At 38.5% G+C, this 25,379-nt stretch overlaps 2 protein-coding genes across 4 annotated transcripts; one reads left to right on the forward strand and one right to left on the reverse strand.

Moving 5' to 3' along the window:
* Positions 1-1,416: 1,416 nt before the first annotated feature.
* On the reverse strand, positions 1,417-6,984 carry etfb (electron transfer flavoprotein subunit beta). Its single transcript, XM_072393778.1, has 7 exons — positions 6,848-6,984; positions 4,508-4,666; positions 3,964-4,122; positions 3,802-3,864; positions 2,904-3,062; positions 2,501-2,702; positions 1,417-2,052 (listed from the first exon to the last, which is right to left on the reverse strand). The coding sequence occupies exons 1-6, from the start codon at positions 6,899-6,901 to the stop codon at positions 2,532-2,534; spliced, it is 765 nt and encodes a 254-aa protein (XP_072249879.1). The 5' UTR covers positions 6,902-6,984; the 3' UTR covers positions 1,417-2,052; positions 2,501-2,531.
* Positions 6,985-9,001: 2,017 nt separating this feature from the next.
* Positions 9,002-21,990, forward strand: usf2l (upstream transcription factor 2, c-fos interacting-like). 3 transcript variants are annotated; one of them, XM_072393780.1, is made up of 11 exons: positions 9,002-9,406; positions 9,918-9,958; positions 10,212-10,318; positions 11,534-11,653; positions 12,881-13,034; positions 14,725-14,812; positions 16,577-16,615; positions 18,362-18,420; positions 18,722-18,816; positions 18,899-19,027; positions 19,881-21,990. In XM_072393780.1, exons 1-11 carry the CDS (start codon positions 9,372-9,374, stop codon positions 19,968-19,970), a joined length of 957 nt encoding a protein of 318 aa, XP_072249881.1. In that variant the 5' UTR covers positions 9,002-9,371; the 3' UTR covers positions 19,971-21,990. The 3 variants fall into 3 exon arrangements, with proteins under 3 accessions (XP_072249881.1, XP_072249882.1, XP_072249883.1); XM_072393781.1 differs by lacking the exon at positions 16,577-16,615; XM_072393782.1 differs by lacking the exons at positions 9,002-9,406; positions 9,918-9,958; positions 10,212-10,318 and adding an exon at positions 10,343-11,415.
* Positions 21,991-25,379: the final 3,389 nt, after the last annotated feature.

Here is a 25,379-nt window from a genome sequence, read left to right on the forward strand (position 1 = left end):
GAGCTCACCTGTGCGTCAAAGCCTGGAAGGTTGTGGTAAGGCCACGCCCCTTAATCTTAAAACCATAACTAAAGGGACACTGTGTGTGTGTGTGTGTGTGTGTGTGTGTGTGTGTGTGTGTGTATACATACACATATAATATACCTAAATGTGACTTGGAGATGTACTAGTACAAAGTTTTATTTTGTTCATGTGTTCTTTGTTTTGTTTCTTCTGCATATTAGAAGAAGCTCGGTATAACTCTGGTATTAAGACTTAAAAAGCACTACTTAAAACTATTGCATGAACAGCTTTAGGCACTATCATAAACGCTCTAAAGTTGAAATATTAAATTGTTAAAAGCGGATTTTTTCAATCTCGAATTTATTACAGTTAGGCCATAAGTATATTTTATAATGATCTCTTTTTCACCTTTAAACCACAATTCAAATTGAGAAGGGACTACTGCTTCAGTCTGAATCACTAGCAAGACTTAATGGAACAAAAATAAAATGATCTCGACTCTCCTTCTTTGAACAGAAACAAGATGACTTTAGAAGTATTATACACCTACAATTTGGAAGCAGCACCGACTACATCCTTGAGAACACAGATAAAGTTGAATCAGCAGCTATCTTAAATCTTTCCTGAGAAAAACTGAATATTTAAACTAATGCAGAGTAGTTGTACTGAAAACGCATTGCTAAAGAACCAGTATTAAGCATTTCATAACTGAATTTACAGGAAATCATGAATACTGTAATATCATGATAATGTGAAATGTTGAAGCAAATGGTTAAACGAAAACTGATGAATCAATTAGTTTCAATTAGTTTTTGCTGCTTGATTTAACAGGAGAAAATGGTGCAGGAATTATGTCAAAGCACTGTTTCTTCAATAACACAAGGCTGATATGAACAATTCATGTTGGATAGTGTAGTGGTATGATTGCCACCTTTTGTGAGGGAGACCTGGGTTCAAATCACTCATGAAAGGTACTACATCCAGTAGGTGTCCTTAGACAAGACCCCCTTAGCCTACCTGTAAGTTGCTTTACACAAAAGTGTCTGCCAAATGCATAAATATATATGTTCTTACCATCACATCCATAATAAGTACTACATTTACAAAAAAAATAAACAAATCCTTCAATTTTTTTGGTGAAAGGCTGAGTGCACCCTGAACATGTCAACGGTACATTGTGGTATAAAGAATTCAACAGACAAGCCACACTTTTATACTTATATTCTGACGAGATATGAAAACAACTGATTTGGTAGAAGACAATACATTTGGACAAAGGGAATTTATTCTGCCCAATCTCAATTCAGGATCTGTGCTGTCATTTATTAATTTTTACAGACTAAAGGCTTAACCCATTTGTGAAGATTTGGTATCGAAAATCATAAGTTCAAACAAAAGCCAAGTACACAGGGATGATATGAAAAAGACTGGCTACTTTATTGTCATGGTAATGTTCTGTACAATCAGAAAATTCAGGCGCTTACGGTATAATTCAGATTTATGATCATCTCACCTTACACATACTGAGAGACACTGTCCGGTCAGTCTCAAACCGAATCCCAAGTACATTAACTGTAGTCACGAGGCTAATCTTGAAGAACATAATCATCTCTACATGTTTGGGTCCATATTTACATATATAATTTACACCTCTGAACACATGTGACTACATTACAAGATTAAAAAGCTGAAACCTAGATGCATCATACATGTTGAGTTAGTGTACAGTTCATTCAAGCAGCAGCATGAGTGACAAAGTTTCTGAGTGACAAAATTTACTGCAAAAAAGGTCATTGCAGTAGGATTTAATGGTACAGATAAACCAACTATTTAAATTAAAATGTACATAAAAGACAAGATGATGTTTATTGTGGTTCTCTGACTGCAGAACAGTGTGCCTCAGTACTCCTCCTCCTCCTCTCCTGTTGGTACCTCCCTGCATACCCTCAGGAGCCAAAGTCTCAAACAGAAGGATTAGACTGATACGGATGATAAGCTCATCCTGTGGGTGTGCATATGTAATACAGTCCTGTTATTCACTAGAGAGTCCTGCAAAGACAGAAGAGAACGTAGAAAAGTAACTCAACACAAGGACTGCAATTGACATCTTTAAATCAGTTTTGACACCAATACCATTTGATGTTTTACTAATGAAAAGATTGTGACATTAAGCACGTCTGATTTATCACAATAGGCAACTTTTACCTGAACTTATCATGAACATAAAGGTCACAACTTTATTAGCCTTGTAATTATTATGTTAGCCTTTTCTTTATTTCTAAAGCGAATTAACTGTACAATATATGTTAATAATGCATTGTTAATTTTCTAAAATATAATAAATTGTTTGTTGAATTCTTTGATGACATAGCAAAATTATTCTAGGCAAATAAATACAAATTGTTTTCAGGGTCTTTTCTAAAAATGAGAAAAGATGCATTTAGCTGGTTGTATTTATTTGGTCAAACGCTGTACAGGTAAATATGCTGATACCTACCTCTCTGCTGGGTTGTGTGCTCCTAAAGCCTCTATACCTTCCCCGTCTCCTTCAGTTTGCCCACCAGGTCCTCCACAGTCTCCACTTTCATCCCTGCCTCCCTCTGAGGGGGCTCGTCCACTCTCAACACCTCCAACCGTGACACGAGGTCCACCCCTAAGTCTGCAGGCTTCACGTTAGCAATCTTCTTCTTCTTAGCTTTCTAAAAGAAGTGTGAGATGAACATTATACAGATTATTACATAAGAATCATAACTGTCTCTTTTTTTTTGAGTCACTTCAACAACTACAAAATGACAACGATTAAAATTTTATTTTTAAGATTACCTAAATGTTTCCAAAATTAGTGACTGAATCCTTGTCTTTTTCTCTGGCATTTGAGAGGACAGTACCCTGCTACCTACCATGATATTAGGCAGGGTGGCATATCTGGGGGTGTTGAGTCGCAGGTCTGCAGTGAGCACTGCTGGTGTGCTGATCTTGATAGTTTCCAGGCCACCATCAATTTCTCTGACCACCTTAATCTTATCTCCGTCCAATGACACCTCTGATGCAAAGGTACCCTGCAACATGAAGACACAGCAAACATTCAAAGGATTGTAAATATTGTTAAACAGTCCAGGACAATAAGAAGACTATTTTAAACCCTGCATTGTGCAGGGCAGACAAAACAGTCATGAGATAGTCCTTGTGCACCACCTGCTGGCTTATTGATGGAACTGCAATTTCAATCTTAGAACAAAAGTACTACTATCAAAGGTGCTATTAAACGTTTAGATTTACATAATGATATGTGTTCCCAACTGCTCGACCTATACACTGTTATATAAACACACTAAAATCTTTCATCTGTTCGCTAACGAGCAGAATGTTACTCCAACTCATTGAGCCTGGATAGTGTAGCAGGGTTTGAATCCTGACCCACGCATGAAAAGTACCATCTCCAGTAGATGTCTTTGGGCAAGACCCCCCTTACGCTACCTGAGTAATATGAGGATACGAGTGTAAGTCACTTTGGATAAAAGCGTCTGCCAAATGCATGAACACATGGACAGCCTTTGACCAGCTGTGTTGATCTGAGCAGGAACACTGTAGCTCTTACTGACTAAAACCAGTCTCCACTAACCTTGATAAGACAGCGTGAACAGGAGCATATCCTGACACCAGCACTGTTACAGCACACTTGTTAGGAACAACAGAAAATATGGAAGCTGAGATAATCCAATGACTTTTCTGAGTGAGATTTATAGGCCAAAACCAAATGTCAGAGGCAATTCTTCATGTATTTAAGTTGTAACAAACCTGAGGCCAGTCCAGCAAAGCTGCCGTCATCTGGCCAGTCTGATTGCAGTCATCATCGATGGCCTATGAAAGGAATACAAGTTATAAGATAACAGAGCAGGAATTCATTAGTATAGGTGTGTACAATGTGAATATCAATTTAAATCTATCTCAATATTTCACCTGTTTTCCAAGAATAATCAGCTGGGCGTCCTCTTTCTTAGCCAATGCAGCCATGATCTTGGACACCTGCAGAGGTCCGAGGGTTTCATAGTCTTTTCCACTCACTTCCACATGAATGCCACGATCAGCCCCCATGGCGAGGGCAGTACGGATGGTCTCCTGTGTGAGAAAGACATGTGGAAACAACCATTTCTAAATCCATCCATCTGTTCAGAATTCTGAAATTTTACCAATTAACATTTGTCCAAGTCTGAAATACTGATCATGTTACTGGTTGTAAATATTCTCAGTTTACACACATGGTATTCTAACAGTTCTATCAATAAAATAAGGGAGGCCTGCAGTCTGATTTGGCATGCACATAAAGCACTAAAAAAAAAGTTATGACATCTGCAACTCGATGTGAAATGTCATTTTTATACACTTGCAGCTTGATTATGATACTGCAAGAAACTTTACCATTTTTTTCTAAAGAATGATTACTATAGACTTTGTGAACCATGGCTAACAAGAGTGGTTCAGAGTCTGACATCATCACACCCACCTGCGACTGCTGTGGCCCACAGCTGACAGCCACAACTTCCTTAATGAGCTTCTTCTCCTTCAGCTTGACCGCCTCCTCCACAGCAATCTCACAGAAGGGGTTCATTGAGTGCTTGACTCCATCAGTCACTATGCCACTGTTGTCTGGCTTCACACGAATCTGTTGGGAAACAAAAACAACAGGACAGTCACTGTAGGTGTTCCAGATTACAGTAACTATCCAGTCCAGGAACAAGATGAACCTTAGAGCTAATAGGTCTTTTCTCTGGCAGAATGGAGAACTGTGCTTTTGTCTGGGGAGATCAGTCAGATCACTGCCAGACACTAAAAGAACGTTGAAAAGAAATTAGTCTTCACATCTCTTTTGGAAAAGGTATATGTAGGCTTCTCCCTTTAGAATCTAATGCTAAGTGACAGGTTGAAAATTTTAAGTCACATGAAAGAAAAGGAAGAAAAAAAATTGTTTTGTTTCCCTTGATGATTCGGGCAAATAAATATTAGCCAGAACTGTAAGCTCTCGAATGTTTGTTTTTTTTAAGCTCAAGAGGCTGGAGAAGAAGGTTTGTGGTGATCACTGACAATTTTTTAGGTTTTCAGTAATCACGAGATGAAATTTCAATGAGATTTCAATTGATGAAATTGACAGGAATGATTTTTCATAGGGTATGTCTGACATTAACGGACAGATTTAGGTGTTTCGATGATTGTGAATTCACTCCAGTAAAAGAGTGGACTTAGATTGCGAGTCTCAAAGGCAGAAAAGTCTTGAATCAAATGCATAGAGAAATTGCAACCCTCTCAATATGCTTGACGATCGTTTGTTTGAAGCGCCTTGAAGCGGTCGGTGTCATCTCTGTTAAACGTGGCAGGATTTAAGTACAACTTGTTGTGAACATTATTACACATCGAGCCCAGTGAAACCAGTGTTATCACCATGCTGCTGATGATGAGGTCAAATAAAAGAAAGCAGAAACACAACCAATGTAAAAAAAAACTCTGGTAAGATCATTTAGAAATATTGTCAGCCTATATCTTCCACAAATCTATATAAAAACTCAGAACTATGAAATTGTGTTTTTTTTTACTTATTTCATGGAGTCAACAAAAATTTACAAATGATGAAAATCTAGCCTTTTATAAGTAAATTTATTATAATTCTATAACTGCCAACTGCAGTTTTGCCATCTGGATACTCGCTCATCCAGTAATTTTTGTGAGGAAGAAACCATTCAGTGATCAAACCAGAGGACTGGAGCTGGCCAATTTTGTCACTGGATGAGTTCGTAATCTGATTTTAGAAAATATGGAGGATGACTTCTCTGAAGGTATCAGTCAATCCACTACACAGACTTGCATAAAAATCTGGAGATTGGTTGCAGGATATGATCCACATTTGTCATTAAAACAATGCTGAGGTATATTGATGATGATGTTCGGTGTTAAGTTCTGGCTTACGGCTCACACCAAAAGCATTCGGTGTGATTGAGATAGGGGTTCTGTGCCAAAGAGTCAAGATCTTCCATACCAAACTGGTTAAAACATTTCCTCATGAACCAGCTGCAGACCATAAGACAACAAAGTTATGAGGACCAGAGCTGTTCGTTTTGAAAAACTACTAAAAAATTGCGCTCTGGACAAAATACGGAGAATGTAAATCAGACAAATTGATATTAGAAAATTAAATCTCATAAAAAAACAAGCAAATAAGACTATTTTCCAATGCACACACACAATTTAAACAGGGGTACTTTTTCCTTAATGATTATATTTTGGCCTTCATCTGACAATCTAGACAGTGTCATAACCAGAACCAGTAGTTGCACTACACCGTACAGATCCTGCTACGGGCAGCTGAGACAGGAGTGCACTTGGATGAATTTCATGAAACAGCTGATAACGCTTATTGGTTATGGTGCTGTGTTTCGTCTTCAGAGACCAATAAAGGTAACGGAAAATCCACATTACAATAACTGCAACTTCACAATGAAGGCTTTCCTTAAAGACAATCTTAAGATAGGAAGGGTGGTAAACTGATTCCTGGGATGTTAATTGTTCAGCCTAACAGTTACACAACTTAAAAACACAGGCCTGACAGCAGCTCGCGTAGGTCGCGATTTGACAAGCATCGCCAGGTTCTTAACAATATTTTCAATTATAAACCACGGTGCATCTTATAAAGTGACCATATGACTTTATCTGCAGTCCATATGCTTATCTCTCCAATATATGAACAGGCATTGACCGGCTAAAGTTAGCTAGCAAAGCACTGAGTCAATTGAAGGAGCAAAGGGTAAAGACACATCAGTGTAAATATGCCAGTTGAGACAGCAAAAAATGTTACCTTCACAGCGTAGTCAATAACACGCTTAACGCCAACGAGAACACGGCCGGACATTGTTCTTGAAACGTTTATACAGTTGCGGACAGAAAAGGTAACAGTCACCGCAATGAACCTTCACCCAAAGAGAAGAGGTCGGTATTATTTTAAGGTGACTCCAAGGGAGGAACTAAGGGGACCGCCTACCATCCTAACCAATGAGGAGGATATATTACTCAGTGCTTTGAGCGCTGATTGGCTAAGACTGGCACAACATCGTTGTTAAATTTAACGAACAAGCTGCGTCTTCAATGACTAAATGACAAATACAACTTACATTTTTGTCAATATAGTCTAAAACTTCACAAAATGCAAAAATATTATAGAGTTTTATAACCGATAAAATTACTTCAAAATTTTTTGTTACAAGCTATCCCTGAACAACATGGTGCTCCTCAAATCTGTGTCGTGAATAAAACAAAAATAAAAGAAGGGTTCCGCTCTCTGTGGGGCAAAGTTCATGGCTAATTACAGTAAAATGGCACACACAAAAGCATGACTGGATTACTGTGTATGATTTTGATAATATAATTTAATCACGTGTGGCTGCTCTCGGATAATGTGTCTTTCAATGTCAAAGGCACAGGCACAAAAAAATACACATTTTTATAAAACAGTGTTTTCTGAAACTGATTTCGGAGTGGTGTTGGTTCAAAGTTATTATTTATATATCTATATATTATTTTGGAGGTTTGTGGGGCTACTGTATTATATTATAGAATTTCTGATATTTTTTCTGCTGCTCAACTATATCAGTATAAGTTGTGTTAACAACAGAAACAATGTAGTACACACAACAGCAACACAAACTATGTCCTTAAATATCCCTGAGATCAATATAATTTTAGTTCATTTCATTAACTGAGAGCACATTGAAACATACTTTAATCAGCCATAAAATTTTGACCATCTTGTAATACTGACGTGGACTTCCTCTTGGTGCAGAAAGAGCTCTGACTAGTCAGGTCATGGACATCTGACGTTGTCCTGGACAGAATGATACTGAACGTTAGCAATAAATCCCTTGGGTTTTTGGCCCTTTGAGTTTTTCTAAAGCTCATTTTATAGGGTCCTCCACTGTTCTTCTGGGGGGGCTGAGTATTTTTTGATATACGAGTATGGGATGTGTGACTGGTCAGCAAAAAAAGTCACATCCATGTGAATGACACAAGCAAAATTTTCCCAACAGAGCATTGAAATATAACAATACAACCATTAAAAAAAAAAAAAAGATTAAATAAATGCACAGTTAAATTGTATGAATTTTTCCCCTCTTTATGACCACTTGAATGAATGAATGTCTTTATTGTCATTATACAAATACAACGAAATTTAAAAAAGCACAATCCCTTTAAAGTGCATTTTAATAAAGAACAAAAATAAAAATAAATAAAAAAGAATGCATAAAAAAACCCGAGACAACATACAATCAACATAAAAGAAAAACATTTTACAGTATTGCATGACTCATTAATATTGTTTGGTAAGAGAAAGATAAGAAACTCATATTTTTGCTGTATTTAGTGAAGTTATGGCTTTTGCATAAAACTGTCTTTTAGCACTTTCGGTCTAGGCTGGGCATAAACTATTTTTGTCTTTGAATGCATTCGGGGAAAACCTCTTTCTTGTTAAAATACACCGCTGAGTGACTGTGTATGATTTTGTTACTAATCTTTTGCCCAGCTATTCCTCAGACAAAGTGCTCTGATAAAGAAAAGTAAACATGCCAAATTATCAGTTATATCTTCATGGCCATTTCCAGCCTAAATTGATAGACTGTAACTATATATATTTATTGGTAGTATTTATTATCAAGATTATTATAGCTTATTAGTAGTGATTGTCAAAATAAGACTGATGGCAGTTCATTAAGTAAGCCTTCTGATGAACTAACAACATCACCATTACAATATTATACAGTGTAGGCTATAGCTGTGTTCATTAAGCCAAAAAAATAAGCTAAACATTGTGAAAATAATATTAACAACAGCAACAAGATAGATAAATCAGAGACATTTTCTGGGGATTCGTATTAATCATGATGTAAAATACCCTTCCTGTGTAGTAGAAACTGTTTAGTTATGAGACAGGGCGTTTCCTACACTTTTGAATGTGCAGATTAGATATACTTGATCGACGTTATGTTGCTCTCGGGTCATAATCTGGCCATGTTTTGTTTTTAATCCTAAAATATATCAAACAATAACGTCCTCCCAGCAAGTAAACTGCCGTTGTGTCACGGTGTTGTAGCCACGGGGGAGATCAACAGTCGCTTCGGAGAAGTTGATTGTGCTTTCCAGCGAGCAAATCCGCGAACAGTCACCTCTGATCACCCAGCGGCAGCAGCGGCCTCCATTTTAACTCCGACACCGAGCCGTACCTCACGTGTCCTGGGCTGTCTGTCTCACATGACCCGAGTGTTTGTTCCCGTGATCAGCACTTCCATCTCCGTCTGTGACACCGAATATCACTTTTTATTTTCACCCTGATGGATATGCTTGAACAGAGTCTGGACACCACAAGGTAACCGAGACTCGGCCAAAATGGCTAACTGACACAAGCTAGCTACTACATGCTATTTCGGATGGCTGCTGTACGACGCTAACCAAGGCCTGAGCTGAAAACTGTTGTCAAAATGAGTTTATAATGGGACTGCACTGTAGTTATCAATAATAGTGAAAGGGCTTTCAAGCAGTATAGATGGCTAGCTGTATGCAAGCAAGGTAATGTTATAATGTGGAAAACATAATCATAATTAGATAATAACAGTACAGCAGCTAAGATAGCGCAAGCTAGCTCTTAAAACACACATAGTTGTGTTGAAATCCACAAGCCAGGGACAGAAGTTAGGTTTTGTTTTTTAACACAAATATGCTCATGGTTGGCCTGTTTCTCGCACGAGTTTGGCATGAGTTAAGTCAGTGGGTACAAATTATGTTTATTCGACCTTTTAAGACTTAGGAATGTTAGCTCGTCTCGGAGTTTGTCAAATTTATTTATTTTTTTCTTTCTGTTTTATGCATGCGACTTGCAGTCAAGATAAGCAAGAAGAAGAGGTTGTTCAGGCATCTGAAGGTAAGCATTAATTCATTATGTGTTTATTGACAACATATGGCATTAGAATGGCAGTGATGTGTGCCAAAGCCTCTGACAAGTGTGACAAAATACAGCTATTAGAGATATATAGATATTCTGTGCTTGGCATACTGTAACCTCTGGCATTGTTTACTGCAACTACACTAAAGCTCTTGTTCGCTGTCTATATTAGTCTTCTTTCTCTTTCATACTAACAACTGGTTGTTTCTTTCTACCCTATTTTCCTTGGGAGACGGGACAGGAGAGGAGCACACGGCTGTTACAATAGCCAGTGTTCAGCAGGCTGCAGCATTTGGTGACCAAAACATACAATATCAGTTCCGTACTGAGGGCGGGCAGGTAAGTAACTGATGGAAGGATGTGACATGACTGATGTCTGCTGCTTTTTATTGCCGGTTGAAGAAGGACTTTTAAGTGCTCCTGGTGGCATACAAGCCTGGACATTAAGATTAAGCAACAACCTAATGCGTAAAATTGGATCTGGGCAGAGAAGGGGAAAAAACACTCTAGAATAATTTTAAATGTCATGTTGGAAAAATGGCCAAAGGGTGTTTGTGCTTGGTTACAGTTAACAACAAACAGGCCCTCATAATCTATTGATAAGGGTGTTTTGAAGGATTTGATCATTTTCATAGCACAATTTGTCAATTGGGTGGAAGATGATACAAACGGTAAAAACACTCAACACCATGTATGTATGCTTGCCGTTAAGGTTACTCTGCGATTTCAGCTTTGTTTTAGATTTGTTTTTTAATGAATTGTTGTCAGTTCACTTGGAGAACGTGTCCCCACAAACAGAGCTTCCTGTTGGGATTTCTTGTGTAGCTGTTGTTTATTTTTGCTGAATGTTTTGTGTCCCTCTCCATTTCCAAAGTCAGGAGGGAAGCGGTCTCTAAATTGCCTGAAGGTATAACTGTCTTTTTTTTCTTTTTCTGGCCCCACAATTGATCAGTGATTATCATCAAGGATTTACACCAGTCACTAATGTGAAATTATCTTCCGTGAAGAACAATGAGATGGTGATACCAGCAAATAAACTGGAAAAAGCACTGTGACATTGAAGTTGGTTTATCCATGTTTGGGTGATTTACACTGGAGGGAATTAAGTCAGGGATCCATGTGGCTTATTTGGCGTAAACACATCCAGCGTGAATGATCATGTGATTCTAGTTTGGTCAAGGATTGGCATGGGGCAACTGTCACATGTCAGTCAGGAGGAGAGTCACATGATAGAGGGATACAAATACTGATTCTTGGAACAAACAAGCTCATTTTCTCCACTTGTTTTTAAAATCAAATCAGGCACATTCTGAAGCATAAGCATATTGTGTTGGATGGTGAGATCCGTGCTCTGCTAGGGTTAGGATTGTAGTTTCATATACTAGACTTGGCTGAACTGAAGACAAACAGATATGATAAACAAATCTGCAAACCAGGTAAGGTTTTGTTCCGTGAGCTGTACACCTGCTCTATGCACTGTGGAAAATTGAAGCTCTCAGCTCCTAATTGTTTTCCTCTGTCTCTTTTACACCTGTTTCCGTCTCTGCCCTCCAGGTGACGTATCGTGTTGTTCAGGTGACTGACCAGCACCTTGATGGAAGAGAGGATGCAGGAGGAGCAGTGAGTGTCGTCTCAACAGCTGCATTTGCTGGGGCTCCTCAGGCTGTGGCTCAGGTAGCGCAACCTCTTTAAAGATTGAAAAGAACCCACTGGTAATATTGACTGTTTTTTAAAGACTAGCTGTGTTCTTTATGCATGTCTTGAGGGATGAGGCTCATCCTGTTTCAGACTTTTGTTAACGCCCAACTATCTCCATGAAGAAACTCAAACCAATGTGAGATTATTTTCCTGACCTCTTTTGTCTCTGTGAACACAGCCTGACATGCTTATGCAAAGCACTTAAAGATGTGTGAAAGAGCTAACAATTTATTTTCCTGTTAGGATACACAATGCGTTAGTGGCCAGTAAGTAAGAAAATATATTTTTTGCTATTTTTCCAACAACAGAATATAAACTGTCTGATAATTCAGACCATGACTGTGGACATTTTTCTTTCAATTTAATTGAATCTTTCTCTATATATTTATTAACTTATTTCTGAGGTTATATTGTATTCGAGCCAACCACAGCAATGCTTGTTGTCCTTATGTTTAATTAGATAAACCAATAAGGAAGAGATTGCAAACCTTTCCTCTGGCATCTGTTAAATGTGGAGAATATGAACTAGCGGAAATGCAACGTCTTTAACCACCTTCCTCAGTTCACATGCTGGCCCTCCTCATCCACAGCTGGTATGATTTACACAGCTGTTACGCTTTGACAAATTACAAACTAATGCTACTTGTCAAAGTAAAGATATGGTTTACAGCTCAGTAATGTGTCTCAGCTGCCATTTTAAGAATGATTAACGCCCCCTGGAGTATTGGTGTTGTATATATATATATATATATATATATATATATATATGATATATGAATAAATATGCATTTATCAACTACAACAAATGGAATATTATCAGTTGTTATTGTAGTTATAAGGATAAGAATAAGGAGATTAAGATGTAGTTGGTTTTTTTTTTTTCTTTGTAGTGTCGTTCTGGTAAACTGCAACAGTTTCAGAACCTATTTTTGGTTTAGAATATGGGATTTTCCTGAAAAGAACAGGATACATTCAAAGTATACTGATGACTTTTCTGACCTTGCCATTATCCCTGCTAAGAAGATATCCTCTGCTCCTTCTCTTCTCTTTATCCCAGCTGTCAAACTTCGCTGTGTCTTTCTCGGGGGTCTAGAAGGGACACCATTATTGAGTATGAGAGAATGAGGTGTGCGTTTACCTGCTGTGACTGCTCCATCGCTACTTGCTCATGTCTCTCTCCTGTTTGTCTCTTATCTGTCACAGGCTGTGATCCAAAACCCTTTCAGTAATGGAGGAAGCCCAGCAGGAGAGGCGGTGGGAGGGGAGACCCGCTTCGCTTATTTCCCCGCGACCGCGGTGAGCGACGGGACTGTGTCTGTGCAGGCCGCCACAGACCCAACACTCACACAGGCAGGGGGTGAGTCAGTTCTTACTCTTAATCTGGCCTGAAGCACATCTCAGTGCCACGGGGCTAATTAAGCCATTATTTTGACAAACAGGAGTGCATTACAAGTACCTTCAATTTGGATTAGCTTCTCTTTTTTTAGTAGTTCTAAAAGAACCATGATCCCCACAGCTTTACTGTATGTTTAAAAAAAATGCAGCAGATGTAAATCATGTCACTTTTTATTAGTTGTAAATGTGAATTTAGAACATTTTTGTTTGTTTTTATAGATGGAGATTTAGACACTGTTTATTAACGTTGTGCTCAGTTTTGGAATAAAAAAATCTGCAACATACTTTGCTCAGTGTCGGTCTCTGCCCAGGAATATGTTAAAAATCCTGCCATGACTAAAATATGCCTCTTCCAACTTAAATATTACTGCAGGCCAAAACTAAATTGGCTACATGGATCATATTTATTTGCCGTTAACTCCATGTCACATGTCCTCCTACTCGTCCTCTCTTCATCCTGACAGCCATATGTTGTTGTCTGGCTGTCCTAACTGTCCTTGTGGTTTTATGTTGGCTTTTTCCACATGAGATTTAGTTCTATTATGTACAACCAGCAAGTATATTTCTGTGTTAGACAGCAAGGTCTAGATCTTGCAAGCATATTGTTATAGACGGCTGATTGAATAATGCATTTTCAGTTTTGTTCTGATGGTTTAGGAGCTGAGCATTGCAGGTTTGAAAAGTGTTGTGCCTGGCCAGCATTTATGTTGGGATTTGTAATCTGTGACTCAGTGTTTCTCCTGCTGTCTAGGCTTTTAGTTTTTACCTTTGTTGGCCCAGACATCACGTCGGGTAAGGCACACAACTGGAATTAAATGGAGTTTGTACCTTCAACTTAAGTCCCCTCCCAATATGGCCAAGAATATTGTCAAATTTGGAACCCATTAAGATTGTGAGCTGCTTGTTCCTTATTGCTTTTATTTGCTTTATTTTTTTCCTCCAGTGACCAAAATTGCAGCCAAGTAGTAAAACCATCTACATTTTCCATTTTGTACTTAATAAAACAAATGTGAGTTTAATAAGTCTTGCCAAGCTCAGTCAGGCTTGTAAACCTAAAGCACCTTTCCCAGTTGAGCAAAGAGTTTGGTCATGCTCTGAAAGAATTCACAGACCCAATCAGGGGTCATACAAATTCATTCACTGAGGGAGTTTCCTTGAATCATTAAGTTTCTTTAATATATTACATCCATGAACTATATATCTTGTAGATGATTGGACTAATCCAGCACATCCACACACCATTACAGTCTCTAGCCCAGCATCGTGTCTACTTGCATCACATGACACACACACACACACAGAAGTCGGTCTCTCTCAAGGCCGTATCAGTTGATACCTCAGATGTGTGTCTTGTGTAATGGAATCTAGCTGCTGCTTTAGGAGTGTGATTAGATTGGAACTCAAATTAGAGGGTAGTTTGATGCAAGTGCGAAAACGCTTGCTGTTGGTTGAGCATCCTAAGGCCTTAAGATGTCTTACTGAGCAGGAAGACCTGCAGTCTGGTATAACAGACATGAAAACCAGGGGTCATCTGAGTTTTTGGATCTTACTTGTTGTAGGATATTCACTGCAGCAGCAGAGCTGGATCTTAGATTAAATGTTGTGCTGTCTTGTTCCTCTTTGCTGACTTCATACACCCATGGTTCCTACAGGTCAGTTTTATGTGATGATGACACCCCCTGATGTCATTCAGACAGGCGCACCACGAAGCATTGCCCCGCGCACACAGCCCTACCCAGCGTAAGTATCGCCTCTCTGTTACGGCTTGATGGACAGCATTTACAGTTCAGCCTCGGATATGTTTTTTTTCTTCTTAAAAACAAACTGTGGTTCTTGTAAAACACTCATTCTCCTCCATTTAAATGCAGCTTAAAATTTGGTATTTCATGTGTTAATCCAACAATCTTAGAATTCCTTATTTTGAACTCGAACTTGAATTTTGGTTTAAATTGGAGATAATATTCAGTGCTAAAAGCTGTTGGTTAAGTCTGATTAATCAAAGGTATAGCATTTTGTGTCAGCGCTTTAACCTTTTTATTGTAACAATAATACCTTCAGAGTGATGCTCTGCTTGATGAAGACTTCGCTCTATTCACTTAACTCCATCCATCACAGTTTAAAAGGGATATCAGTAAATTATCAAGATGCATTGAATTAATAAAGCATGCTAAATTGACCCAAATGCTTATGCAGGAAAATGCTTAAGAGATGAATTGAGTTGGCTGTGATGTTTGTACCTGCTACTTGTTTCAAGTTAGTTTACTGTCTCACATGACAGAATATGGTTGGAGCACATGAATGTAAAACAACTTCCACATCTGTTTTAACAAATGTCAGGCTCAAATTCAGCATACTTTCTTTAATTTGTACTCAAGCGTTTTTCTTGCCAGGAATTCTTATCTTATTTTACCGTGAGATTAATTTATTTGCTTTTTGCTTTTTCAAGAATTTCTATGTCCGCACGTAATGGTTGGACAGTTTTTTCTTTTTTCTTCAGAATCTCATTTTGTCTGTCTCTAAAGGCAACAACACACATCAGCTCAAGAGATCTGTCTCAGACTCCAACTGTTGGCCCTATGCTGGTGATTTCAGCTATTGACATGATCAGCAGGCCCACCTGAACAAAGACTTTTTTTTTTTAGTTACACGCCACCAGGATTGTTTTGGCTTACTTTGGATGCTTCTTTATGAAATATGTTTCTCGCAAGCTCCAAAACCACACTGGCACATGAGCTCTGGTGCTGAGAAAAGAAAAGTTCTTGAATGTCAAGAGGCTAACGTTTCCATTGTTTGGTAAAAGCGAAGCCACAGTTATTTGCTTGCTTGGTCGCTAAAACTGAGCACATGAGTCATATCAAATTGAGTTATCTCTGACTTAAGTGAATATTCCTCGATTTTCCACCAGGCTTATACTTAACCTTTAAACACGTGAAACGTCCTGGACTGTAGTTATTCAGCTAGTGCTCCTAAGAGCACTTGATCAAGGTCACAACTTGTTGTAGCAAATGCATCAATAAGAGTTATTGAAAACCACAGTTAAGAGATGCACCATACCTTTAACTGACTGCTTTTTAACATCAAGCGGAGCGTATACACTAAATTAATCAGCTGTTTCTGTACTTCTTTTCAAGAACTTTAGAATTCTGAAGGATTTGGGCTCCTATGCTGCTGTGGGCAGCTTGAAGGGTAGAACAGCCTTAAATTTGTCAGCAGCTTTGCTATGTTTGATGAAACTTAATGTTGACTCTTTCCAGTCAAGAGTAAAGAAATAGCTTTGTTGCATTTTATGTCTGCATTTGCATGCACTGAAATCCAATGAAATGTTTTTCATGTCTCAGAATGCCTGTGTGCTGTATGTCTGTTTCTATTTATTCCCTCTTAAATGAATAATGAATGATTTTCAGTTTCAAGTGTCAGAGATATATTTAAGTGTAGTCTAAGTGACACTACCCTTGCATGTGAACAAAGTGAATGAAAACTTCCCACCCTATCTACCGTTTGCAGAGATGAAAACGAGCTGCTGCAGCATGACGGTTTAAACTGGTGAGGACAGTTTCCACATTTCTCCCACACTCCTTTTAAAGCAAATGAATTAATCAAATAAGATCACAAGAAGAGAAGTGGCACACAAACCTCTGCCCTCCTCTCCTCTGCACCCCTCCCTTCCCATAACTCCCTCGGTGATTCTCCCAGCTCTTGATGTGCGAGACACAGATCTAGCGTTTGTTCAGTACCGACCCTGATCTATTGTTGTAAGTTCTGCTTGTGGAAAATAAAATTCTCCATTAGGACTAAGAAATTAGGTCATTCTTCTCTATGTGTAAAAAATGGCTAGTTCCACACTTTTAATTTTGTATCATATTAAAATGTCCTTTGTTGTAGTTGTGTTTTGTTCTCATTTAGCCTAGTTTTTGAAGTTGGTGCTTAAACTACTTAGACTGTATTTTGAGGTTTTTATTTCTATGGTGCTGGACACCTTTTATAGGTTTTGTTGTTCAAACAGGATTAAAGCCGGATGAAACCTTGTGTTGTCAATTTAGCAATTTCTGCTACTATCGAGACTATGGCTTGGTTATGATAATAGTAGAGCTCTAAAAGAGAGGGCAGATGGGGTAAAAATGGTATTTTTCTTTCACAGATCAATTTGAGACCACATAAGCTCATTTCTTTCAAATAATATGAAGAAAATGCTTCAGCAGTGGGGTTGTGCTCTGTTAATTTTCTAGATCTTTGTGGCAACATAAACTCAGGAGCGCTTAGATGACATATGGCTCTAAATTGTGAAAAAGGGGACATTCCTCTGGGCCTGCACATTTAGTTATTCAGACAGTCATCCTCATTTTAGAAGAGTACTGTTGGACAGAATCCATTTTACAGCTGAAATCCCATTAAGATATATTGAGATAAAAGAGAGTGTCATTTAGCTTTGCAGAAACTCAGCAGTCAAATTGTACTAATAGGACACAAATTCTCTGCTGTAAATGGAGGAGGTCTTGTAGATGAACAAAAAAGGATGACCTTTTATAAGATGTTTATTTACTTAATGTAGAGAGTAAGCAACAGTGAGGCCAATTTGAAAAATGTTCATGGGCAGAATAAGTATTTTTCTGCATCATTTCTATGCTTCTTCATGGAAGTTGATTGATTTTGAAGTATTATTTTTTTTTTCAGCCTTTGGTTGAGATATGAACATGGTGGAGTTATAGAACAGTCCACATGCGATATTACACAAGCCTGTTAGTGGTTTATTGGCTTGTTCACACCATGAAAGATGGTTGGATAAGTCTCCCAATCACTTCTCAGGGACTTAATTAACAGAATCCTCAGGGAAGATTTAGAGACGAGAGCTGGTTGTGTCATAAGGCGAACACCCAGACTCCAAGAGATGGCATCTGGTTTTCTGCAGTGTTGTAATTTCACAGCATAATGGAACAGTGTCCTCCCTCCGGGCCTCACCTGAGAAGAGGGCAGCTAGAAGAAGGTGGGCCTGGTCTTAGTATTGCAGTTATTGTGTTTGAGGCTGGGGGCTGGTGCGTCACAACTGCAGCGGTAGCTTGTGTAGGCTGTGCATGCTTTTGTTTTTCTGCCATAGGCACTACACAACTTCCAAAGCTTATTTTAGATAGCAATTGCAATTGTCTTGAATTTAAAGATAAGTGAAGAATGGGTTTTGAATAGGCATGGGATTAGTTAAATTTGAGGCATTGGATTTGTACTTGATTGTATGGTGCTCAGAGATGGAAGATATTGTCGTGCATGAAAAGTATTTTATTTTCTATTTATCTGCAGGAAAATGGATGGACCCCGAACGCCAAGAGATGAAAGGAGAAGAGCGCAACATAATGAAGGTGGGTAATTAGCAATGATTGTGGCTTTTGATTTCAGACAGTACAACACAATGCAGTGTGGTGCCTAAACAGAGCTTTTTCTGTTAGAGAAAATCGCCAAGCTCGGTCCAAATTTGCTCTTATTGTAAAACTGGATAACAACATTTGTGTTTGAACTGCCCACTAGAGGTTACTGTTGAGCTGTCAAATTAAGGTATTTGATCTAGGAAAGAAAAAAACAAAAACTTGTGTATGTCAGTTACAAAAGAAATCTCATAATACACATTTTTAAATCTGTTCCTTTTTTATGCTATTTCTTCAGTTGAAAGGCGGCGAAGAGACAAGATCAACAACTGGATTGTTACACTTTCCAAAATCATCCCTGACTGCAATATGGACAGCACCAAGACTGGAGCAGTAAGCATTTTTTCACTTTACCCTTTACTGCTATTTTAGACTTCTACTTTTCATCTTTATGATCACATCTGTGTCCCTTTAGAGCAAAGGAGGCATCCTGTCTAAAGCATGTGACTACATCCGTGAGCTGAGGCAAAGCAACCAGCGACTGCAGGAGAGTCTGAAGGAAGTGGAGAGGATACAAGTGGACAATGAGTTGTGCAGGCAGCAGGTATTAATATCGCTCTTTGCTCTGGCCTGGAAATGTGGCATGGAGCAAAGTTTCAATGACTTCAGTAATGGGTAAAGAAGGTCTATGAATTATAATTGAAAGTGCTCCCTTTGAGGCGGTTGGGTGTAGCAGACAAATAAATCGGCACATAATAAGGCAGCCATAGTGGGCTGCATATGTGGCTGTGAAGATTGCCACAGTATTGAATAGATTGGTTTGCTGTGTGGTGCATTGCAACATTCAGTGGATAAGTCTCAGAAGTAAGAAATCCTCCTAGCTCCATATGCATCTTGATTTCTCCAAAACAAACCCCCTGAGATTGCAGGCTGTATAGCTAATCATCACAGCCTGACAAAGAGGATCAAAGAGTTTGCACTCTTATAATGAGAAGTGTTACCTGAAATCACTGCTTTAAGAGACTGTGGGAATAATACACACAGGAGTTGTGTGAGAAGTAAGTGCATGCTAATGCACCCAAAGTATTGTGAAATTTTGGAGTTCTGAGTCTGCCACGTCTCCCTCTTGCCTGCAAGGCAAAATGTTTTTATTCTGATGCTCAAAGTATACCATCCTTCCCTCAGTCCCTTGTGGGGGGTGGGGGGTGCAGTGAAAAGTTCACCCACGGGAAATGAACCAGAGATGACATACCTCAAGATTTGATTATCCAGTTGGTTGTGTTTTTGAACAGGGCTGCATGAATTTGATCTAATCCCAGGTATTGCTCAGCCCTGTTTATACATTACTTTACACCAGTCTTCAAACAAATAAGTTTGTAAACCATAAACTATATTTAGCTGTCACTGGGATAAAGAAGTCACTACTGAGACTTTTCTGTTTGTCCTTTGTGCTATAGATCGAAGAGCTGAAGAATGAGAATGCCCTGCTTCGAGCGCAGCTCCAGCAGCACGGCATCGAGATGATCGGAGAGACTCCACCGCAGTAAACCTAATGAAGAGAGAAGGGAGGAGCGCCGCCACTCAACTATGTAACTGACGTGGTGAAAAAGCAGGCGAGAAGATTGGAAAAGGACTTGTGGAGAATCACTTTCTTTTTAGTGATTGCTTCCTTCCCTGGGTTCCCAGGTTGCGAACCCTTCATCAGCCATTTGCGGCTGCACTTGACTGTCCTATTGAGATAACCACCTGTTGCAACTCAGTAGAAATGTGCTTCAAGAAAAGATGTCCACTCACCTCCATCGGAGTGTTTTGCTAGCACTAGCTATGAAACAGAACCTCTGCTGAACTTCTCCTGTGTTTTGTATTTATGTAGCCTCACTCATGGACTATGAGTTTTGTCCTCGAAGTTTGTTCTCTGTCAGTTTTTGTTTTCTCCCCAGTTATTAATTTTGTCATAGTTCATGCTTTTATTCAGTTTGTGTTTTTGATTTCTGTATTAATATGTTGTTTTTAGCTCATTTAATTTATTAGTTAGCTTGCTGACAGAAGCCTTGATGGAGACCAGTTACGTTGAAACTCTTGCATCCCAGAGATGCAATTTTAAGTGAGAAAACATCAAAGTATGCAAAACATGGTTCTATATATAGAAATAATGTGACACACTTAGCTTACCTAAACCCAAAGACAAACTAGGAGCTGTGCAAATCGGTGCCTCTCAGCTGATTTATGTAAATATGACTTCTCATGTTTTGATACAGATGTTACAGAATGTTAGAGCAGGTTACCTCTGGGAGTCAACAATCAATAACTCATTAGGTCCACGCTGGCCCTGCATCATAATGATTACCATGAAGTGTGCAATCTTGAAGCTTGATATGGAAAAATAGGCAGTGGTATACTTGAATTTTTGGGCATTTGCTAGATGGAAAAAATAACTTGTTTAAAAAAACAACAACAAAAAGTTCAGATTTTTCTGATGGTATTTAATTATAAATTCAAAGATGAAAGTGTGAAACAGACAATTTCCAACTCAGCACTTTGGATCATCAACTGGAGAGGAATACAGAGCAAATCCCAACTTTTGTCAAGCCGTATTTAGGTACTGTGGGTTTATTTTTTCAACTTTTGTTCTTGTGTGATTTAGGGGTGTGTGAATATGTGTAAGAATAATCCCCACATGCTTCAGTTCAGGCTGTTTGCTCTATTTTTGGTGTTGCAACTCTTCAAATGGAGCTCAACGCACAGGAGGAGGTGGGGGGGGCACCCTGGAGAGCAGTACTCAAAGACTTTTCCTCACTACGGAAAAGGAGTGCACAGAAATACTGTGTTGCTCTTTTAGCTGAAACCACAACTAGTTTTCCAAGAAAAGATTGAATATTTGGAAAATGGGAAACTTAGAAATGATCTCACATTTTTCTCCACCCACTCAGGCAAACAATAAGTAAACTATAATTGGTTGCACAAACAGTAAAAACCAATATTGATATTATTGATGATTTTTGTGAATGACAATACAAGATGTGTTTTTGTTCTGCTTCGGGCAACGTGAGAGAAAGCAGAAGAAGGATATCAAGTTTCGGAGCCACTCATTACACCGTGATTGCTTCTCCCTGTTTCAACAGCTCAGGATCCAGAAAACCAACACTCAGACCCCTGGCAAAATCGGGCGGACTATTATTACATTTTAATATCTGAGACTCTGTAAGTTAACAGCTTGTGCTTTCAAAGTGCTGTTCCGCTGCAACTGCTAGATTCAAACCTGATAGGAATAGTGCAAGTGTCTGATCTATCAAACTAGGCTCATGGCCAAAGTTGAAAGATAAATGTGCAGTAGAATTTGGTTTTTTTGTACACCTCAGAGGAGAGCAGAGAATGTAAAACATGATTCATGCTTTGGAAGATGGGATTTTCACAAAATTATTTGTGGCTACTTTTTTTTTTTTTTTTTTTTTGAAATGGCAAAAGAAAGAAAAAAGCTTTCTCTGTGTAGCAGCCTCACTGTTCTCAGGTTAGAGACATCTTTTCTAAGTAAAATGGTGGAAAATAAAACTTTCACTATAGCTAATACTTTTGATCGACTGGCTTTGGTTCATTCATCCGATCATAGATGAGCGAATGAAAAAACGCCTTATGTCTTGTCGGGTAGAGTTTCAGCTACTTATGAGTTTGTCCAAGTATATTTGTTACATTTTGGCTCAAATTTCAAGACCTTCGGAGTAAAATTCAGATAAATTTTTGTGGTCGGGCTTTATTTCTTATTTTCAAATCATTCACTTGGCTGTAGCCAGTTTATGCCTCTTCATACTCTAAATATCCCTGATAAAATTGGCAGTAATTAAAATATTTTGCTGTTTTTTTCTAAATTTGATTGACAGTGCTGTCAACAAGCAACGCACCATTAAAAGTAAGATTCGAGTAAGTCCTGATTCTTATTTGACATCTCTTTCTTTATGGCACCCAATCCATCAATAAGAAGCTAATTAAGAAAATTAGATTTCAGTCCTAAAGTTGAACCAGGATTCTTAAGGACAACAAGGTCTTTTTTAGATTTTTATTTTTTTTTATAGATGTACCCGTTGTGACATTAATTACAGCACTGAATGATCCTGCAGATTCTGTTGGGGTCTTCACCTATAGATGGCCCTGCAGCAAAATGATACATTTAAATGACCATCAGTGGATTACCTGAGATCTTAACTTCCTTGAAAATTTAAAAAAAGCAGACATTTTGACATGTCATGCAGAGAAGGTGGGTGTCCGATGACTACAGTCCACTTAGATAAGCTTGTCCTGGTCCTGATATTGTGAATGTTGGTTAACTTGGGTCTCTTGATGGACCTGAAGCATTACTATCTTCACCATTGTTTCTCCTGTTGTGACAACTCAAAATATTAGCTGTGAAAGTAAAATTCAGGCTTCAGATTGAGACATGTATGGCTATATTGATGCAGCTCTGGGTGGAGATCCAGAGAATAAATTTAAAGCATTTTCTTTCATTTAATAGAATTCACATGTACATGTTCCTATAGGTGATGTGTCTTTGTAGGACTTACATTTGATCTAGTTAATCTTGACTGATCAACACGGGTAAATATGAAACCAGTTAGTAATGTGGACACACAGAGGGCACCATGGGTGACAGATCAATGGTGGATAAAAGGCAAGTCTAAGCCCTCAGTGAGATTGAGTTTGACACAGCAGGTCTCAAATACGCTAGCATCACTGCTGCTCGGTAAAGGTCTGGATATCTTTTAACCTCAGACTTTGATGTTATTTGAATCCAAACAGTGTGACTACTTATAACTTAAAGACTCATTCGTTAGCAGTATTATTTAGACAGACAAGGATTCAATTTGTTCTGGTTTTGTTTTGCTCCCTCTGTGTTTCCAGGCTTCTCATCTGCTATTTAACATAGAATACACAGCTAGCCAGGCAGGCGTCTGTGTGTCCCTGTGTCTGTTTGATGTGGATGATCTCTGATCCCACGTACCCCTGATTGGGACATGTGCTCTGTCTGTCTGCCTTTCACCCTGAACTTGTAAAGCCCTCTGAAAAGAACCAGGCAGACTTGAAATTAACTCAATTTGGGAGTAAAATTAAATGCCATACAGATATGTGAGATTATTTCACAAATGGAATATGAGGCTAGTGCCAGGGAATTTTACTTTCACCTCTCAGTGCAGATAATTCACTTACAATTAATAGATGTATTAATTGCAAGAGGAAAGCCTCTCCCCTTTGAGCAATAAATTGTTATTGCTTAAATTATATGTAATGGATTTGAAACGTAGGAGCTGAAAATTTGCCTTGAGGATGGACTGAAGCCAATGCTGTTAAACTGTTATGCATGTTGTACTTTTCTGTTAAGGAAAATCTAGCTGAGTGCACAGATGACTGATTTTCATTGAACTTGTGCTGGCCGACACATTCTGCTGGAAAGCCACAGTTTCATGTCCTGCAGGCTTGTCTTACCTTTGTGTTTTTTTTAGCTACAGGAGCATGCTGTTGGGAGTGCGTATTGTCCCCTGCCTCAGCCTGGCTCACATTCCTTCTCTCTCTGAGATTGTTATGTGTTTGAAAATGGCTGACAGAAAAAGTCTCATTCCAAAGTACAATGATCCTCTTGTGTTCTGCTCTGACTTTCATCCTACTTGGGCTTACATTAATAGCAACACAGCACCTGCATCGCTTATAAAAGATGCTCCAGCAAAAATATGTGTATTTTACTGCATTTAAAGATGGAAGACAGGAATGAGTTCAGATTTCTTTCAATCTTTCCATTTTTGTGCCACCAGAAGCTTACATTTGACAGCCTTGATCAAATTGACAAATCAAACTGTTTGAACATGTTTAAAGACACATTTGACCTCCACTTTAAGCTAAGGGACATACAGTTTAGATTGCACCTATAAATAATGCTCAAATGTCACTGTCTAATGTTAGAATTTGTGATCATAAGCATTGAATGTCAGATGTCAGACTCAATTCAAGATCAGATCCCATAAAACAAATGCATTTTCAAACATATTTTAATTCAGCTGCCATGGCTGCTGAGTACAGGAGCCCTGAAAAACAGCCAAATTGAGCCACTAAACTAATTTTGACTTGACAGTTCATGAAGCAGTAAAACAACTGAATGAAGCATCTAAGATAAGCTGAGTACTGATCAAACTTACTCAGAAATTAGATGAAGCACAGAATGTATCATGGAAGATCATTACCATAACTTTACAGGGAGTACACATCAAAAAGACTCCATGTGTCAAATTTGTAAGTCTTCTGTATTTTCGAAGGATTTTCAAGCATCAGCTAGAAACATTAAATGTTGTTCATGGGTTATCGAGATGCCTCTAAATTCTCCACTGTTGAACTGATTATTACAAAATACAGTTTCCTGTATTTGTTTGTTTTAAAGATGTTCCATTTTTTTCAGTCTTGGTTAGTTTTCCATTTCCTCTTTTGTCCGTGTTTTGTGGCAACCCAGTGAGCATTTCTTTGACAACATCAGACATTTCGTAGGCTTCAGATTTGATTTCATCTTGAAAACTGAGAGAAGACAGGAAAGCAAAGAAAACAGATGAGTAAGGAAAAGCAACAAGGTTTAATTCTTGGCCTTAAAGCATTGCAGATTGCAGAATATGGTCAGGGCTTTAACCTCCATTCCCTCACTATATATTTTTATCATGCATTTTCAGTTCTTGTTTAAATTAATTCAACTAACATGCTGTTTAAAAAAAATGGTATTTCGCTGTACTTCATAATTACTAATGGATAAGGAACTAACTCAGCTCAGTAATCTGGAAATTCCAGCAAATATACTGTAACATGCCCCTCATTCAGCCCAGACAGTGGAAATCCCAGTTGTCATCAGCAAATCCTCTGATTTGAGCTCTGCACTTCCCCCTGGGTCTGAAAGTGGCATTGCAGTTGTCTAGCACTTTTGTCAGCCACCTGAA

Source organism: Leuresthes tenuis, unplaced genomic scaffold (assembly GCF_036924035.1).
Source record: "Leuresthes tenuis unplaced genomic scaffold, fLeuTen1.0.hap1 SCAF_10, whole genome shotgun sequence".
Classification (NCBI taxonomy): domain Eukaryota; kingdom Metazoa; phylum Chordata; class Actinopteri; order Atheriniformes; family Atherinopsidae; genus Leuresthes; species Leuresthes tenuis.

Excerpts from the sequence above, each read along its gene's own strand:
- usf2l (XM_072393780.1), top strand. The coding sequence starts at position 9,372 with ATGGATATGCTTGAACAGAGTCTGGACACCACAAG. Across the intron at positions 9,959-10,211 it reads GGTTGTTCAGGCATCTGAAG|ACGGGACAGGAGAGGAGCAC; the intron begins GTAAGCATTAAT and ends TTTCCTTGGGAG. Across the intron at positions 13,035-14,724 it reads AACACTCACACAGGCAGGGG|GTCAGTTTTATGTGATGATG; the intron begins GTGAGTCAGTTC and ends TGGTTCCTACAG.
- etfb (XM_072393778.1), bottom strand. The coding sequence starts at position 6,901 with ATGTCCGGCCGTGTTCTCGTTGGCGTTAAGCGTGTTATTGACTACGCT. Across the intron at positions 4,667-6,847 it reads TTATTGACTACGCTGTGAAG|ATTCGTGTGAAGCCAGACAA; the intron begins GTAACATTTTTT and ends GTTTCCCAACAG. Across the intron at positions 4,123-4,507 it reads GTGGGCCACAGCAGTCGCAG|GAGACCATCCGTACTGCCCT; the intron begins GTGGGTGTGATG and ends TTTCTCACACAG.